Raw genomic sequence first — 17,368 nt, 5'->3', positions numbered from 1 at the left:
TATTTTTAAAAAAAAGGAAATTTCATTTGAAAGAATGAATATGACTTATTTTAACTCTGGAGTCAATCTATCATTATTCTCTGTAGCTGAATACAATGATAAACTAAAGTAAATTGAATTAAAAACTAAAGAATGATGACAATGATGATGATGATGACAGTGAGCTGGCAGAACTGTTAGCATGCCAGGCAAGATGCTTAGTGGCATTTCATCTCTATGTTCTGAGTTCAAATTTTGTTGAGGTCGACTTTGCCTTTCATCCTTTCGGGGTTGATAAAATAAGTACCAGTTGTACACTGGGGTTGATGTAATCAACTTAACCCCTTCCCCAAAATTGCTGCCCTTGTGGCAAAATTTGAAACCATTATTATTATTATAAATTTAGTCCATAACTTTTATCTACTTACCTTTCTTAGCAAAGGGCACATGATCATCTTGTATGCCATACAGAGGGAATTGTAATAGTTCAGTTGAGAACATTGACTTATACATATTGTAGTGGTCACGGTGTTGAAGATTTCGTCTTAAAAGCAAGTGCTCTAAAATTTAGATGAAAATCATAAAATATATTGTAATTAAAAGAAAAGAATTACAAGAAGATTACTATTAAAAGTTCACATTTCTTAATTCAATCTCCGACACATAAATAGACTCAAGATAACACCCTCCAATATTCAGAGAATCATTAGTAGTCAACAGTTTTTGTTACCTCAGTGATCTAATTAGCATTAGGGGTAAGTATATCAGCAGCATACCAGCAAGAGTAGGGAGAAAGTTCAGGGGATTATTACATCAGCTGGGTGCAAAGGGTATCTCTCTCACAGTAAAGGGTAGATTGTAAGATGCTTGTGTATGAAGTATGATGCTATGTGGTGCTGAGTAGAAGTGGGTGTACAAGTGTGCACAAAGATTAATGTGTATGAATGAGTACAAATAAATTCAAAGACTGTGTTTGTACAAGAAAGTGGGGCCTATCAAGGACAGCATCTGCCAAACACTCAAAGTGGATAGATTATGTGTAAAAAGAAGATCAAGGAAGATTTGGAAAAAAGTGGTGAAAATGATCTTAAGATGCTGCACCTCAAAATAGAGATGATGAAGGACCAAAATTGTTGTGTACTAATAGGAAGGAGAATGAGGGAATAGGGGCAGACTGCTAAAATGGGTAGAGTTGAAGGGTAAGTGAATAAAAGAAAAAAATGAACTGGGGAAGATAGAGATATGCAGAAGAGAGGGGGGAGGGGCAGCCAGAGTAGTAAGATGATACAGTTGTCAGGAGGAAGGACAAGAGAGAAAAATGACATGGTTGGATAATCTGTAAGAGCAGAAAGGCAGTGGTTGGGGTAAGAGCCTGAAACATAACACTTCCAGAACTCTGTTCTATTAAGGAAGAAAAGTCATCAGTTATTGCAGAAGGCGTTAGATTTGGGATCACTTTAGGTGTATACCCATCTCAATCTGACAGCTTTTGTAACATTAGAAAAGTCTCTAAAAGTTTTTTCCAATTTGTAACAGAATTTCACACAAACACATTGCTCTTTTAAATGCTTTGTTGTTCAAACTATGACAAATCACCAAATGTAGAGTAAACATCTGTTCACTCAAACATGTCTAGATTGATGATTATGTGAAGTACTAAGATGTGCCTACTGAAGGTCAAGGCAATGAGCTGGCAGAATTGTTAGTGAATCAGACAAAATTCTTAGTGAAATTCTTCTGGCTCTTTATGTGCTATGCTCAAACACTCCTGAGATTAACTTTGCCTTTCATCCTTTCAGGATTAAAAAAATAAAGTATCAGTCAAATACAGAGGCTGATGTAATTGAATACCCACTGCATTCCAAATAGCTGGCCTTGTACCAAAATCTAGACCAATAACTAAACTGAATGTTAAGGTTACATATACACAGTACAGTTGTAAACATAGTGTGCCAGTTAGTCTGCATGTGATTTTAAAAGTACTTTTTGAACAAATTTCATAAAATTAAGAGATTTTTAAAATTCAATAAAATAGTATGGCCAAAATGATATAAATAACCAAATCAATTTAATAACTGATGTACTTGCCAATTTTTACAAGATTTTGAAATAGTCTGTCTGTTTCTTGAGGGAAATAGTTATGGAAAACTATATTGGAACTGCCAATCAAATCCAAAAGAATGAAGTGTGTCTAAAAATAGAGAATAAAACAGAAAAGTGAAGTACTTCAGTTCAATTTCGTATTAGATAAACTCATCAATGTTAATAAGACTTTGGAAACACTTTTTTAAACTAAACATTGATACATGAATAAGTTAAACAAGAAATAAGCAAATAAAGATATGATTTAACCTGGTAGAAACATCGCAGAGGTTGTTTCCTTCAGAAAAATGCAGAGAAAGGTATTCAAACTTGCAGTAGGAAAACTGTGGTAAAAAGACGTCCAGAGAGTCCAAGGAGGATTGATCAGTAGCCATAGTGACCAAATCAATTGAAGCAGGAGACAACAATGCACCGATAGGCAGGCAAGATAAGGCATCAGTGGGGATCTTGTCAGTGCCAGCGATGTGGCGAATATCACTAGTGAACTGTGATATATAATCCAATTGCTTTGTTTCTCTGGGTGAGTACCGGTCCATTTTCGCAAAGAGAGCCAATGTTAGTGGTTTGTGAAAATCGTGAAGTCTCTACCTTTGAGAAGATAAGAGAAATGCTTCACTGCCAGGTAAATTGCTAAGAGTTCTTTACCAAATACACTATATCTCATTTCAGCATTTTTCAACTGTTGTGAGAAAAAGGCTAATGGCTGGCTTCGGCTGTTTACGGATTGCTCTAAAACTGCTCCTATAGCAGATGATGACGCATCGACAGTAAGTGATCATTCAGAACAGTATGAACAAGGAAGGATGCTTGACCAAGGGCAGATTTGACAGATTCAAAAGCTTAGATGGCTGTAGGAGACAGCGTTATCTGTGCATCTTTCTTCCATTGATCTTCCAGATGCTGGGTCAAGAGAAGCAACTTTTCTGCACATTTAGGAATGAAATGACGATAATAATTAATTAAACCAATAAAATTTCTGAGCTGTTTTAAGGAAACATGAGGAGGCAAGTGTTTGATGGCTTCCACTTTAGAGGGAAGCGGACGAATACCATCAGCGTCAATGAGATGCCCCAAGAATTCCAAACTGGTAGAACCGAAGACACACTTAGCCGGGTTGATTTTCACATCATAGGAACGTAGGCACTTGAACAGCTGAGTCAAGTGTTGGAGGGGCTGGTCTGGAGTACCGCTGGTGATTAAAAAGTCATTGACATATGCGAAGACAAAATCTCACCCACAAACGACCTCATCAATGAACTTTTGGAACGTGCTGGTTGCATTATGAAGTCCAAATGGCATAGACAAGAATTCAAATTCCCCAAAAGGTATGTCATCGAGGTTGACGGGAATTTGATGGTATGTGCATACCAAATCGATCTTGAAAAAAATCTTACATCCATGCAGGGCAGACAAAAAATCTTGGACATTAGGGAGGGGATAGCGATCTGCAATAGTGATGGTGTTAAGATGTCTAAAATCTCTCACCGGTCGGAAATCAGTGTCATTCTTCCTGGCCATGTGTAGGGGTGCTGCCCATGGGCTTGTGGAAGGATGAATGAGGCCCAGCTAGAGCATGTGCTCAAATTCAGCCCGGGAGATCCAGAGTTTCTCTGAAGACAAACAGCGCGGTTGGGAAAAGACTGAAAGTCCCTTGGTTATGATGAAATGTCTTGTGGAATGGGCTGGATTCGACAGATGAAATGACAAATCAGTCAACTCTGGAAACGAAGTGTCATCAATGAGTCAACGTCCCCTAACGTCTACAATGAGAGAATAGTGGTGTAAGGAATCAGCACCAAGAATAGGATGGGGCAGGTCTGCAATGACAAAAATCCACTTGAGTGACAAATCCAGGGTGAGGGATATTTGACCATAGGTCTTGATGGCAGAATGATTCACCACATCAAGAGAGACATCCAAAAGAGAAGGATTGGTGGAAGTAAATCGTCGAGGCCAAATACTTAAACTGGCACTCGTATCCACCATAAAGGACTGCGAAGAACTGGCATCTCTGATAAAGAATGCATGATAGGGTCAATTGATGAGGGAGATGACTGAGGTGCCCAGTGTCTCCCTGCCTAGTTGAAGGAGCAAGAAGTGCGTGTGTGTGTGTGAAGGAGCGGTGCTTAGTTCTCCCTTCAGAATAAGTCCGTGAAAACAAATGGTCCTTGCACAAGCATGTGACTCGATGGGTCAGTTCTGCAATAGTCCGCAAGATTTCAGAGGATTGCATTTCGTCCAGAGCAGAAGAAGCACAAGCTCATGAGGAAGACAATGAAGAAGCACAGTGAGGGAAAGGAAAAGGAGTCATTTTGGACGATAATAGGAAAATGGAACAGCACGAACAACTGGTTGAAGAAACGCAGTTAGAAATGGCAGTCAAAACAGTTGAAAGAAGACACAACGAGCAGCGAACTAGGAAAAAAATTTTTTTTCAATAGCAGAGGATGAAAATAGAAGAAATCCTTCCTAGTTGATAAGGAACAAATTATGGCTGATGCGTAGATAATCCGGGTGGTTGAGAGAAAGAAACTCATACCTGGCATGAAGGAAAATTTTCTGTCCATGTGAATTCTGGAGAAAATTCCAGATAATTTTTTTTTCCTTTTTTCATAAGCAAGAAGGAAATTTTCTGGGACACTGTGTTTTCAAATGACCAAGTTGTATTTTCGGTTACAACCTGAGGAAAATGATTTGCAGTTTCTCACTTGAAAATGGCACCAAAATTTTCCTGGTGAAGAAGACAATATGGCGAGAGACATCAGTGGTAGTGTTCCTATGTGAGGAGAGGCAATTTGGTTGCGTAGCCAAAGTTGCAAAAGAGAAAAGGGAATACGTATTGACTGGTCTGTATTCACCCGGTGTTCACCATTTTAGATGAATATGTTCATCTCCCACACTGGGTTACCATTTTAGAAGTCTGTGTTCACCTTGGAGCACCATTTTAGATGGATATGTTCATTTTCAGATCGGTGGTCACCATTTTAGATGGTGCAGGTTGTTATGAGCCACCTAATATGACTCTCAGAAGGCTGGTAATTTCGTTGGTAGTAAACCTGGATGAAAAACATATACAAGCGAGGTTGCAACTTAAACATGTTCATTGTGGCCACACGTATATATACAATGGAATGATAAATAGAATAGTTGGTGTAAAGGCCATGGTCTTCTGTGCTATGCTCCTATCTGCTAGATGGTGGGTGTTGAGAGAGGTTATATCACATCCTTACAGTTCGAGGACCCAGTGCAAGAAAGAGGTTAGATTACATCCTTACAGTTCAAGGTCCCAGTGTAGAAAGAGGAAGAGATAAAATAGAAGCATATATTCTAAAAAGTTAGGATAATCACGGTTGAAATTCTTTTGATTGTAGGATTTACCACAATCAGAGATGATCTGAGCCTAAACAACAAGCTGCTTCATTATAATAAATTAAATCAATGTATCTTTAACCTACATACATATTATTGTATTGTGTTAAAGAGTTTCACATATTTTCTCTTCAAATGAAAAAGTGTCTGTGGAATTTATTGGATGGCTTACATGAACATATGTGCACACATGGATCTAATGTCAATTATCTTGGTTTTTATGTAGATGTATAAATTATTCCCTCTGTTGACAAAATTGACTTGAATTAAAATTAATCTGGCTTCTCTTAGCTTTTCATGTGCCTCAAGCATTACAGTTATTCAGAATTTTATCCTAATAACAACACATTTCAATTTCCAAATTTGTCTTGGACAGAGAAACATTATTTTTTGTGCTCATTTATGATTATTAGCACCATATTACATGATAGTAGCTATCAGAACAGTTCTCAATTTCCTCACAGTTTGGTATTCATACATATAATAAATGTGGTTTTCCTAAAGCAATAAGATAAAAAGGGCTTATTTATTTTATGATCATCACCAAATTTTGGCATGATTAAACAATGGGAGTTTTCATCATTCTTTTTACCAGTTGCCATTCCAATACTCATTAAAGATGACTAACTACAATATATCGTCAACTATGGATGAAGTGACATTTAATAGAATAAGGCATTATAGAAGGAAAGAAACTATTGCTTCCAAAACGTTTTTAAAATATATCAGAAATTAAAAATCAATGCAAACAATCAAAATAATAATAGTCCTCATTTCCAGTAACTAATGTTTATTGTATAAGCTTTAGTTGCTTTGTAAATAAAATTCTTATGTTTGAAATAAAGTCACAAAGACATTTTAAATCTATTTTCTATAAAGGTCTTCATCATGGTTCAGCATTTTCTATCATGAATTCATTTCAAAGATGTGAAAGTAAGATAATCAAACTGAAGAGAGCAGTTAAAAGAAAACTTTCAGTGAAGTAAAAAAATTTTCTTTTTGTTACTTTTGCAAAAAAGGTCTTATATTGACATACTAAACAAGAAATCTCAATTCACTCATTTTCTTAAATACTTAAGCAATGTAAACCCCCACCACCCCCCACTCACAAAAAATTTTACAATGCATTTTAGCTGTAACTGTTTAACTGGCACTCTGTCGGTTACAATGATGAGTGTTCCAGTTGATCCTATCACAACCTGCTTGTGAAATTAATGTGCAAGTAGCAGAGCACTCCACAAACACATATACTCTTAATGTAATACTCAGGGAGATTCAGCATGATACAGAATGAAATTGTTGTAATCCAACATCGGACTGTTGTAACGTCCATTCCAGTATGGCAGTATAGTTAGTTAGACAAGTAATTTTTCTTTTCTTACCAGGTGGCAATTTGTCACAGACTGATTTTATTTTCCTCAAAAACATCAGCTCCATTGGTGACATTCTTGCTGGTGTATTTGAATTTGGTGTCACTCGGTATACTCTTAAGAATTGTTGTACAGCTACCACATCCATGACTTCCTTATTCGACTTTCTTAAGGCTCTCTTGAACATATCAACAAAGCATTCTGCTTGTCTGTTAGAACCGGGATGGTATGGCACTGTAGTTACATGTTCTACAGTGAACATTTTACAAAACTTTTTAAACTCAAAAGACACAAATTTTGTTCCATTATCAGACACTATAGTGTCTGGGACACTAAATCTTGCAAACAGCTCATGTAGAAAGTTTGTCGTAGTTAAGGAGGTTGGCTTTTTACACTTACAAACTTCTGGGCATTTAGAGAAACTATCTAATACCACTAAATAGTATGAACCGTTTAAGGGACCAGCAAAATCAATGTGTAGTCTCAACCACAGAACATCTCTTGGCTAAGGTTCACTTTTTATCCTCAGTTATTTTGCTGCTAGAGTACATCCTTTGCAGTCTTTCACTAAATTTTCAATTTCTCTATCCATTTTTGGCTAGTACACATAGCTATGCATTAAAGCTTTCATCCTCGAAATACCAGGATGTCCAACATGGAATTCCCTCAACATTTTCTTTTGCAGTGTTTCCGGTATTACTGCTTTCTGAGCATACATCAATACACCATCACAAATTGAGTATAGGTTCACATCTTGATTTCGTTTCGCACCAATCCTGTTCCTATTTACTTTTCCAGTCCACAATATTCTCTTCATTTCTGTTATGAATTTGTCTTTTTCGGCATTTCATTTTATACCTTCTAGGGTCACTGGTAATTCCTGTACCACATTCCACATTACATTTTCTATTTTTCCTTGTGATCTTAATGCTGTGATTATATATCTTCGAATGGCTCACAGTGTTTTGGTATCAGTCTGGACAAACCATCTGCATGCCCTAGTTTCTTTAACAGTAAATATTCCATTTTGAAATCATAATTCAATAATGTAGTGCCCCATCACTGTAGTCTATTAGCTGTGTGTGTTGGTATTCCTTTTTTAGAACTGTATATCAACAGTAGTGGATGAATATCCATTTGTAGACAGAAACTTCTTCCATGAATAACTCTTTGGAATTTTTTTACACCAAATATAATTGCTAGCGTTTCCTTTTCTATTTGGCTGCAGTTCCTTTCTGCTGGTAATAATGATCATGAAGTATGGGTTATAGCCTTTTTTCCCCCATTGTAATATTTGTGAAGAAGCACTGCTCCTACGCCGTAATCACTCGCATCTGTAACCAATATAATATCCAGCTTCTGATCAAAATGTGTTAACGATAAGTTCGACATTAAAATGTTTTTTAATTCATCAAATGACTTCTGGTATTGATCAGTTCAGCAACATTTTGTATTTTTCTTTAACAAATCAATCAGTGGGGATATAAATTTGGTAGTAATTTACTAATCCCCAAAATGTTTGTAGCATAGTTATATTATTCAGTGTGGGCATATTTTTTATTGTTGTTGCTCTGGATGGATCCAGTTTCCATCCATTTTTATCTATTATCAGGCCCAAGTATTTTATTTTTTTCAGAAAGATCTTGCATTTTTCTTCACTTAGCTTAAAGCCATACTCTCTTATACCCTTTTTATGTGTTCTACATGTTGTTTGTGTGATTCACTTTTTATTAGGATATCTAAATAGGTGACAGCAAAATCACAGTCCGCCCGCATTGTATTCATTACTTGTTGAAATATGGAAAGAGCCACTTTTAAACCAAAGGGAAGCCATTTAAATTTAAGTAAGCTATGGTGTGTATTAATGGCTAATAAGTGTGAGCATTCTTCTTCTAATCGGATTTGTAAGTATGCCTCTGAGAGACCTAATTTTGAAAAGAATTTTCCTCCACTCATCTTTGCAAACACTTCCTTAGGACTCGGCAAGGGGTAGTTATGCGGGCTTAAGCAATCGTTTAAACCCATTGAAAAATCTGCACAAACTCATAACTTATTTTTCTTTTTTACGTAGCCCATAAGTGCTGCCCCATCTGAGTGATCTATCTTCTCGATTATTCTAAGGCTGTCAAGTCTTTCAAGTTCCTTATTTACTTGTTCTAGCGCTGCAAACGGTACATTAGTTTTGGCTTAAATGCAGGTGGTGCACTTTGTTTTACTACAATTTTTGCCTTTGTTTTCGTGCAGCAGCCCAGTTCATCCAAGAAAACATCAGGGAATAAATGTTTTATTTTTTGTTCAATCCGTTAGCTGCATTTGAATCTTCAACTGAACCAACTATATTCCCACACAAAACATTTATGGGCATATTCCACAATTTGAACAGTTCCATCCACTCTGTACCAAATAGATTACCTGAATTAACACATATACTTTTGCCATTTTCATTTGGTCATGAAATGTCAAATTACACACAAATTCACCTACAAAATACAACCTTTTACCTGTAACACCATGTGCTACTTTTGTAGATTTACTTTATTTTGGCTTACCAATATACTTCCAAGTTTCTTCACTCACAATGGTAACATTACTTTCAGTATCTAACTGCATTTTTACTCTTATATTTTCAATTTTCACATTTATGAATTTCCTCTTTGTCAGATTACCATTTTCTTTCGACGACATCTTGTTTACTATTTTTCTATTTGTTCCAACATTTTGTCATCTTGGTTTTACAGTGTGCTTTTATGTGTCCAATTTTTTCACAACAGAAACATTCCACTTTCTTAAATGGGCAGTTTTTTCTCAGATGTAGACATCCACATGCAAAACATGGGTTTGTTTTCTAACTTTTGTCCTGTTTGTACTATATTTTAGTACACATTTGATTTCTATTCTTTTGTATTTTCCCACACACTTGTTTCACTTTGGAGCAATTTTTATGTTCAATTTTCTCTGTGTCATGCCTTAGACTTACTACTTTTTTACACTCTTCTGACGCTCATTGTAAGTTTACTGCTTGGTTTTGTTCCAGCTTAGTGAGAATTCTTGTCCTTACTGCTGCATCTTTTTCTGCAGTTAGTCCCTGAGTAAATATCAGGTACTTGAACATGTCTGGCATTAACTCATCCAGTTTTAACTTTTCCCATTCTCTGTTAACTCTAATAGCATATGAGATGTAGTCCTCCTCATTCTTTTCTAGGTTCAAACATTTCCAGCGTGTATTGAACAAGGTGCTTTTCTCGCTAAAAATGTTACATAATATTTCTATTGTATTTCTAAAGTTTATATCAGAAAGTTTTTTTAGGAGTATGTAATTGCTTTAACACTCATGTTCTCCTACCGCCAGTTTTCTTAGGATTAGACGCATCTCAATCTTTACATTCTTTATTAAAGATCTGTTCGTACCTTCTATAGTATGTCTCAAAGATAACTCCTCTGATTCATACTTAAATTCTGTTATTGAGTCTGCTTACTATTCACTAATTGCAGCATTTATTGCAGTAATAGTAATTGTTGTTGTTCTTGCTGTTTTTGCAACTTGAGTAAACCAGCCAGCACTTCTTCCATAATTTTACAATTTTGAATACTGTAAAATTCACACAAAAAACTTTTGTGAGTTTCATAACTCCTTGTGAGTTTATTTAACCCTTGTTGTCACTGTTGTAATCCAACATCGGACTGTTATAACATCCACTCCAGTATGGCAGTATAGTTAGTTAGACAAGTAAGACACAACTATCTATGACCAACTTCTCTCACTTCTCAACTTCCTCCGTCACAGTATTTGTAACAACTAGTACATACCACTCGTTATGTGGGAGGGGATGTTCCATTATCATTATTATTATTATTATGATTATTATTATTATTATTATTATTATTATTATTATTATTATTATCCCCTTAACAGAAATACAGGTGCTACTCATTTTTGCCAGCTGAGTAGATTGGAGCAATGCAAAATAAAGTGTCTTGCTCAAGGACACAATGCATTGCTGTGTATTGAACTCATGATCATAAGGAAGTGTGTTTGTCATAACCAACAGAGTACTACTTTTTTTTTCCAGTGTTTAGCCCCAATACTTCCTGATAAACTACAGTTGTTGGCTATGCTTGACTGAACATAATTCAAAACTTTCTTTGAGTGTAAACTTCCTTTTAGCACAGGAATACATTTCTGATGAAAACTTGATTTTCTTTAACAATGAATATTATTATAAAGAACACTCATAGACTTTGATTATATTACCATTGTTGGATTTCTCCAAATAGTAGCAACAGAAAGGCTATATCTTGTTGAATAATGGCATCTTAGATAAAATTGTCAAAGCCATTAGCATCATGTACAAAAACCTATCAACTTTTTTGCAAAGCATAGCCAATTCAACTAAAGAGTTTCTAACAGACAGATTCCTTCAAGGAGATATCTCAATCCCTTTTCTTTTTGTGGTTCTGGTGGACTACATTCTTAAGTAAAATCTTAATCCCATCCAAGACAAAGGCCTCATTATCAAGCAGAAGTGATCAAGGTGTCAACAGAGCATGTATCCCTCTGACGTTTACTCTGCTGATAAGCTTGTCCTCACATCTCATCAACTGTCAGACTTGTTAACATTCTTAGAGAAGGTTACAACAAAAGTAGGTCTATGTTACAATGCAAAGAAGATGGAATGCAAGAACATCAATGAAAAGTCACTTCTATATCTTTTCCAATGAAGGCACTGTGTACTTACAAATTTCAAAACATCTGGCAATCAAGTATTTTCAAATCAAAAATGCTTGCCTCCTACATGGAATATGTAAAGGGCATTCTTCTTGATGGAACTGAAACTTGGACTACAAAGACGAAACTTCAAGATCACCTTGAAAGTATATACACCAGACCAAAGGAGATTTATGAATACATTTATAAAAATTCTAACAGAAAATTAACAAGATGTATCACAGATGATATATGAGTTAGTATATATAGTTGTAGAGAAAAACATTTGTTAAATGAATGGCAACCTTCATAACAAACTTGAAGATCAATGGATCTTCCACGAACTCATCAATATAAAGGTTTCTCCCAAGTCTTATATTAAACTGAAAAGATGGTTGTCAATTTTCAATAACACTGTGAGGATTCATCTTTACAAATTGGTTAAGAACACTAATCAGAAATTTAACTTGATTGTTTCATATTGAAAAATAAAACTACCAAAAGTAAAAATATTTCAAAGAATAGAGAAAAAAAAAAAGATAAACTTCACTCACTATCGAATACAATTTATTCCGTCCATTGGCATCAAGTTCATTTTGCCATTTGGTGGCAAGGTGTCTGGAACCATACAAAGAATCAGTCTCAGTCCATGCCTTGAAAGCTTCCTCTCCATCAAAGAATATTAACTGGAGAGTTGTATCTAAGTTCTGAAATATGAAATTATTAGAAAATAATTAAAAATCAGCACTAAAACAGATATACTGTAAATAAAAATTATATACTTATAGAGTGAAGTATGAGTGGAATCTATTATATCAATGAGCAGTTTAATAAATTATAAAAGCAGACAAAAGATAGATGGACAAACTAATAGACAAATGGTTATATTTCAGAAGAGTCATACAAATAAAACCTATAAACATACCCATCTATCTTTCTTTTCCTAAAAATATTTTTCAAAATAACTAACCTGTAGCCCTCTCAATGGATGTATATTTTCAAATGCTTTAGATTTAACTGATTCTTATGTTAGATCTCAATGGCAAATATGTGAGCTGATGACATATTATAATATTAGAGTTTGTTTTATATCATGGTGTTGGATATATAATTTAATGAAGCAGGGGGTTAAAAGTATTTGCACAACGCAATACAATTACTACTACATGAGACTTAATGTTCTCAATCAAAGGCTCACAGTGAACTACTAACCAATGCGATCTGCCAATCGCTCACAGTTCTTTATTTTATAACAATGAGTCAGTCCACCTTTAGTCACTTGGGGGATGGTTGGAATCCTTCCACAGCTCCCCTTTCTAGAATTAGTGTCCCCTAACTTTTCTCCTTTTGAGAATTAAACTCCGCTCAAAGTTTTAATATTTCTTATTCTTAGGGTTCAATTCCATTGTTCCCATTCTTTCCTGTTTTCTGGTGCGAGAATGTGTTGTTTCAGATTGTCTGGGTGTTGGTACCTCAAACGTGTCATACAATACTTCTATGGGGATTTCATTTTTCATGATTGTTTTTTCCGTGAATCTTTTTTTTGAGTTGGTTAATAATGTCTTTTATGCTTGAAATTTTTTCCTTTTATCAAGAATAACAATCTTCCAATTTGTTTAATAATTACACCGTCCTCCCAGCTTTCTTTACCAAATCTATAGGTTTTTAAAAAACTTTGTCACCTAACTTTTCTGTGGGTGACATTCCAGACGGAGTATTCAGATTAAGTGTTACTCGGTACACTCTTTGAAATTGTTGAAGTGCAAGATCGTCCATTACTTCATAGTTCGCCTTTTTCAACTCCCTCTTGAAAGTGTCAGCAAAACACTCTACTTGTCCATTTGACCTAGGATGATAGGGCGGAGTGGTCACATGTTCAATGACGAACATTTTACAAAATTTTCTGAACTCATCTGATGTAAATTGAGTTCTATTATTAGACACAATGGTATCAGGAATACCATATCTGGCAAACAATTTGTGTAAAAAGCTTACTGTAACCACAGATGTTGGCTTTTTACACATATGCACTTCCAGCCACTTTGAAAAACTGTCCACCACAACAAGGTAATATGCACCCTTAAGTGGAGCTGCGTAACCAACTCTAATTTGTAGGTACATGTCAGAGAGATCCAATTTAGAAAATATCTTGCCACCATTGAACTTTGCAAATATGTCCTCCAGAATAGGCAGCGGATAGTGGAGTGTTTTAAGACATTCATTTAAACCAGTGGAGAAATCAGCACACAATCTGATTTTATTATTCGTTTTTTTAAAGTACACAGTTGGTACTGCCCATTTAGAGTGTTCCACTTTTTGGATAACTCTAATTTCTTCTAGTCTCTCTAACTCTAAGTTTATCTGTTCTAATGCTGTGAATGGTACAGTTTGTTTTTGGTTTAAATACTGGTATGACATTTTCTTTTATTTGAAACTTCGCTTTGTTTTGGTGCACAGACCTAACTTATCAGACAAAACTTCAAGAGAAATCTTTTTTAATTTGTTTTCAATTTGTCTGACAACTTATTTGTACTGGTGGAAAGACCATTCACATTTTTACAGAAAAGATTTATGGAGAGATCCCATAAGTTAAATAATTCTATCCAGTCAGTTCCAAATAAATTTGTTGTATATCATTCAACACAAAAACTTTGGCTTTGAAGGTTTTTTCATGAAATGTAATGTCACTTATCAGTTTGCCCTTAAAATATAATTTTTTCCTGAAACACAACGGGCAATTTTTGAAGTTTCTTTTAATCTAGGTCTCCTGATTATTTCCCATGTACCTGAATTAATTATCAAGATATTACTACCTGTATCCAATTGTAACTTTACATTTGTTATTAATTTTTACATAACTTTCCTTTGAGGCTCATTTGTATTTCTTGTCACCGATAAACCTGTTTACGTGATTTTTTTTCAGTCAAACCATTTTTTAGGTTTTGTTTTACAGTGTGATTTTTTTATGACCTATTTTACCACACTTGAAGCATTTTATATTTTAAAACATACAGTTACTTTTAAAATGTAGACCACTGCACTTATAACATGGATTCAGTCCTGACATTTTTTTTATCTGATACCAGTTGACGCATGAATATGACAGCAATCTTTTTCTTCAATTTCATCAGCATCAAGTCATAAATTTATAATCCTCTGACATTCTTCTGCTACTGCCTGTAAAGTTAAATTTAGGTCCTGCTCTAGTTTTATTAAAATCCGGAAATGTATATCTGCATCTTTGCTTGCAGTAAACTCTTGAACAAAACTTAAATACTTGAACATGTCTGGGGTCAACTCATTCAATTTGAATTTCTCACATTCTCTGTTAACCACTCTGGCATAAGTAATATAATCTTCATCATCTTTTTCTGACCAAATTTAAACATTGCCAGTGAGTATTGAACAGGGAACTTCTTTCACTGAAGATTTTTTATAAAAAATTAATTGTTTCATCGAAACGAATCTCACTTGGTTTCTTCAGCAGAATTTAATTACTATATTTTCCATGTTTGGCAGGGGATAACTTTCTTAAAAGTAGTCGTACTTTTTTCTCATCAGACCAACTTTTACATTCTTTCCTGAAGATTTCTTTGTATCATCAAAATTATGCAGAAAAGGTAATCCCTTCTTCTGGATTACAGCTGAATTCTTCAATTGAGTTTGCTACACTGTCTGGCAAGTATGAACCTGAAATATTATCAGACTTCTTCAACATTAATTCCAGCAACTGTTGGTTTTGTTGTTGTTGTCGTTGTAGTTATTGCTGCTGTTGTAACTGCACCACAGAGGCCAATAAATCTTCAATATTAAAATGATTTTTTCTTTGGTTTCATACCAAGAAAAAAATTTTAACTGTCCGATGCAAGCTTCAAACAACATGTCGCCACTTTTATATCCTGGTGTTGGATATATAATTCAATGAAGATTGGGGGAGGGGTATTTACGCAACACAATATAATTACTATTACACAAGGCCCAATGCTCTCAATCAACAGCTGATAGTTCTTTATTTTATAACAATGCCAGTGGCATGTAAAAAGCACCCACTACACTCTCGGAGTGGTTGGCATTAGGAAGGGTATCCAGCTGTAGAAGGCTTGCCATATCAGCCTACTGGCTTGCCAGTCCTCAGTCAAACTGTCCAACCCATGCTAGCATGGAAAGCAGGCGTTAAATGATAGTGATGATGATGAATGAGTCAGTCCACTTTTAGTCACTTGGGGGGGGGGGCAGAATCCTTCCACAACAGTTTATTTATTTCCATCTTTTTGTTATAACCAAAATAAGAACATGTACAGTGGGAGGTTGACCTTGATTTTAGTTTTATTGTTCCCTTACTCTTGTATTAGTGATGGTGAGTTGTGATTAGGGTATTCATCACACCATCCATTGTTTATATTATTTGGTATGCAGGATCTGCTTCTTGTATTTGTACAGCCTCTGTAATCTTGAATATATCTCCTGAGCTCACAAGGTGAACATTTATGAGATACATTTCTCATGACCCTTACTAAGTCTGCTATCAACATGTCTATTTGTTGACATAACAGATCTCTGGAGGACCAAGTGCTCAGTGACCATTAGTTTCATATAGTTCCAAGTAGAAGATTTGGATTTATTTCATGCCATTCATATTTTCTAGTCGTCATTCTATATCTAGAACCGTTAGTCTTTTGCTGGGATACTCAGGTGGGTAATTGATGGTAACATTAATGGATGGATTTTGCTATCAGCTGGATCTTTTCTATTGTATGTTTTCTCTTTATTGGATACTATCTTGTGCAGTGGTTTTACTCACAATGCTTATGTCATCAACATGACAAGAATGCATTACTTGAGAAACAGATTTCTCCATTAGGCACTGTTTGATTGTTTATTCCACAATACCATGAACAGGTTAGCTACATTCCCAACAACGCAGGCACCAATAGTTTCACCCTTCTATTGATTATATAAATTTAAATGTGCTCTCCTTCAGTGTCATTTTTATGTTAGCACCAAAGTTTACAGCTTACACAGGTCTCTTTTGAATTTATTTTGTTCTGTTTAGGATGTGTGAACTTTTTCATAAGCAATTTCTTCTGAGATTTCATTCTTCAGAATTATGCCTGCATATTATACACAAATTCATATTATTTATGAATACATATGGCAGTTAGGCAGGACAGAGAGAAGTCACTAAGATAAAAATATAAAAAGATACAACAAAAAGAAAAGTAATCAGAAAAGAAAAATGAAAGAAAGGAAAAAGCAATAAAATGTAAGAATTTACTGACTTACCTTCTGTCTATATTTGAAGAGACACTGTAATTCCCTAACTAAAGCCAGGAGTAATGCACAAGGAACAGCTGAATCAGTGGCGCCAATGAATTCAAAGTCATAAAATTTCTTAGAGTCATAATGGCAAGCCAGGACGACTTGTTTGTGTGCCTTGGGGTCTAAGGTAGCAATGATGTTTGAAAATTTTACTTTTCCATTTGGAGTTTGTTGCCCGAATTTATCCTCTGTTATTGTCCAACTATCTAAACTTTCAAGTCGAGAAATAATATGCTGCAAAAGAAGAGATGATCATTTTAGTTATATTAAAATGAACATTTTTTAAAACTCTTTCCATACCCACATGTTGAAACTGCTTCTTGTTCTATAATACAAAGTTACCATATTAAAAGAAAAAGACCTTCACCATACCTTAATATTAAGACCCATTTGTTCAAATGCTAGAAAAATATTAGGGAAGTTATTTTACTAAATCCCTTCCAAAGTTTCTATCACACTCACACACATAATATATATATATATATATATATATATATATATATATATACATAGATATACATAC

The 17,368-nt window shown here is 35.0% G+C and overlaps 1 protein-coding gene across 1 annotated transcript in view; it reads right to left on the bottom strand.

Annotated features, from left to right (window-relative positions):
- The window catches only part of LOC106876983 (glutaminyl-peptide cyclotransferase), an 89,843-nt gene that overhangs the window by 10,305 nt on the left and 62,170 nt on the right, over positions 1–17,368 (bottom strand). Inside the window, exons 3-6 of the mRNA XM_014925755.2 lie at positions 16,810–17,079; positions 12,081–12,233; positions 2,068–2,170; positions 408–539 (exon numbers count right to left, since the gene is read on the bottom strand). Coding sequence (XP_014781241.1) covers positions 408–539; positions 2,068–2,170; positions 12,081–12,233; positions 16,810–17,079 — 658 coding nt within the window. The remainder of the gene's footprint in view (positions 1–407; positions 540–2,067; positions 2,171–12,080; positions 12,234–16,809; positions 17,080–17,368) is intronic.

The sequence above is a fragment of the Octopus bimaculoides genome, chromosome 11 (assembly GCF_001194135.2).
Source record: "Octopus bimaculoides isolate UCB-OBI-ISO-001 chromosome 11, ASM119413v2, whole genome shotgun sequence".
Lineage (NCBI taxonomy): Eukaryota > Metazoa > Mollusca > Cephalopoda > Octopoda > Octopodidae > Octopus > Octopus bimaculoides.
The sequence above is the reverse complement of the archived record's forward strand: the minus strand, read 5'-3'. Positions and strand labels throughout refer to the sequence as shown.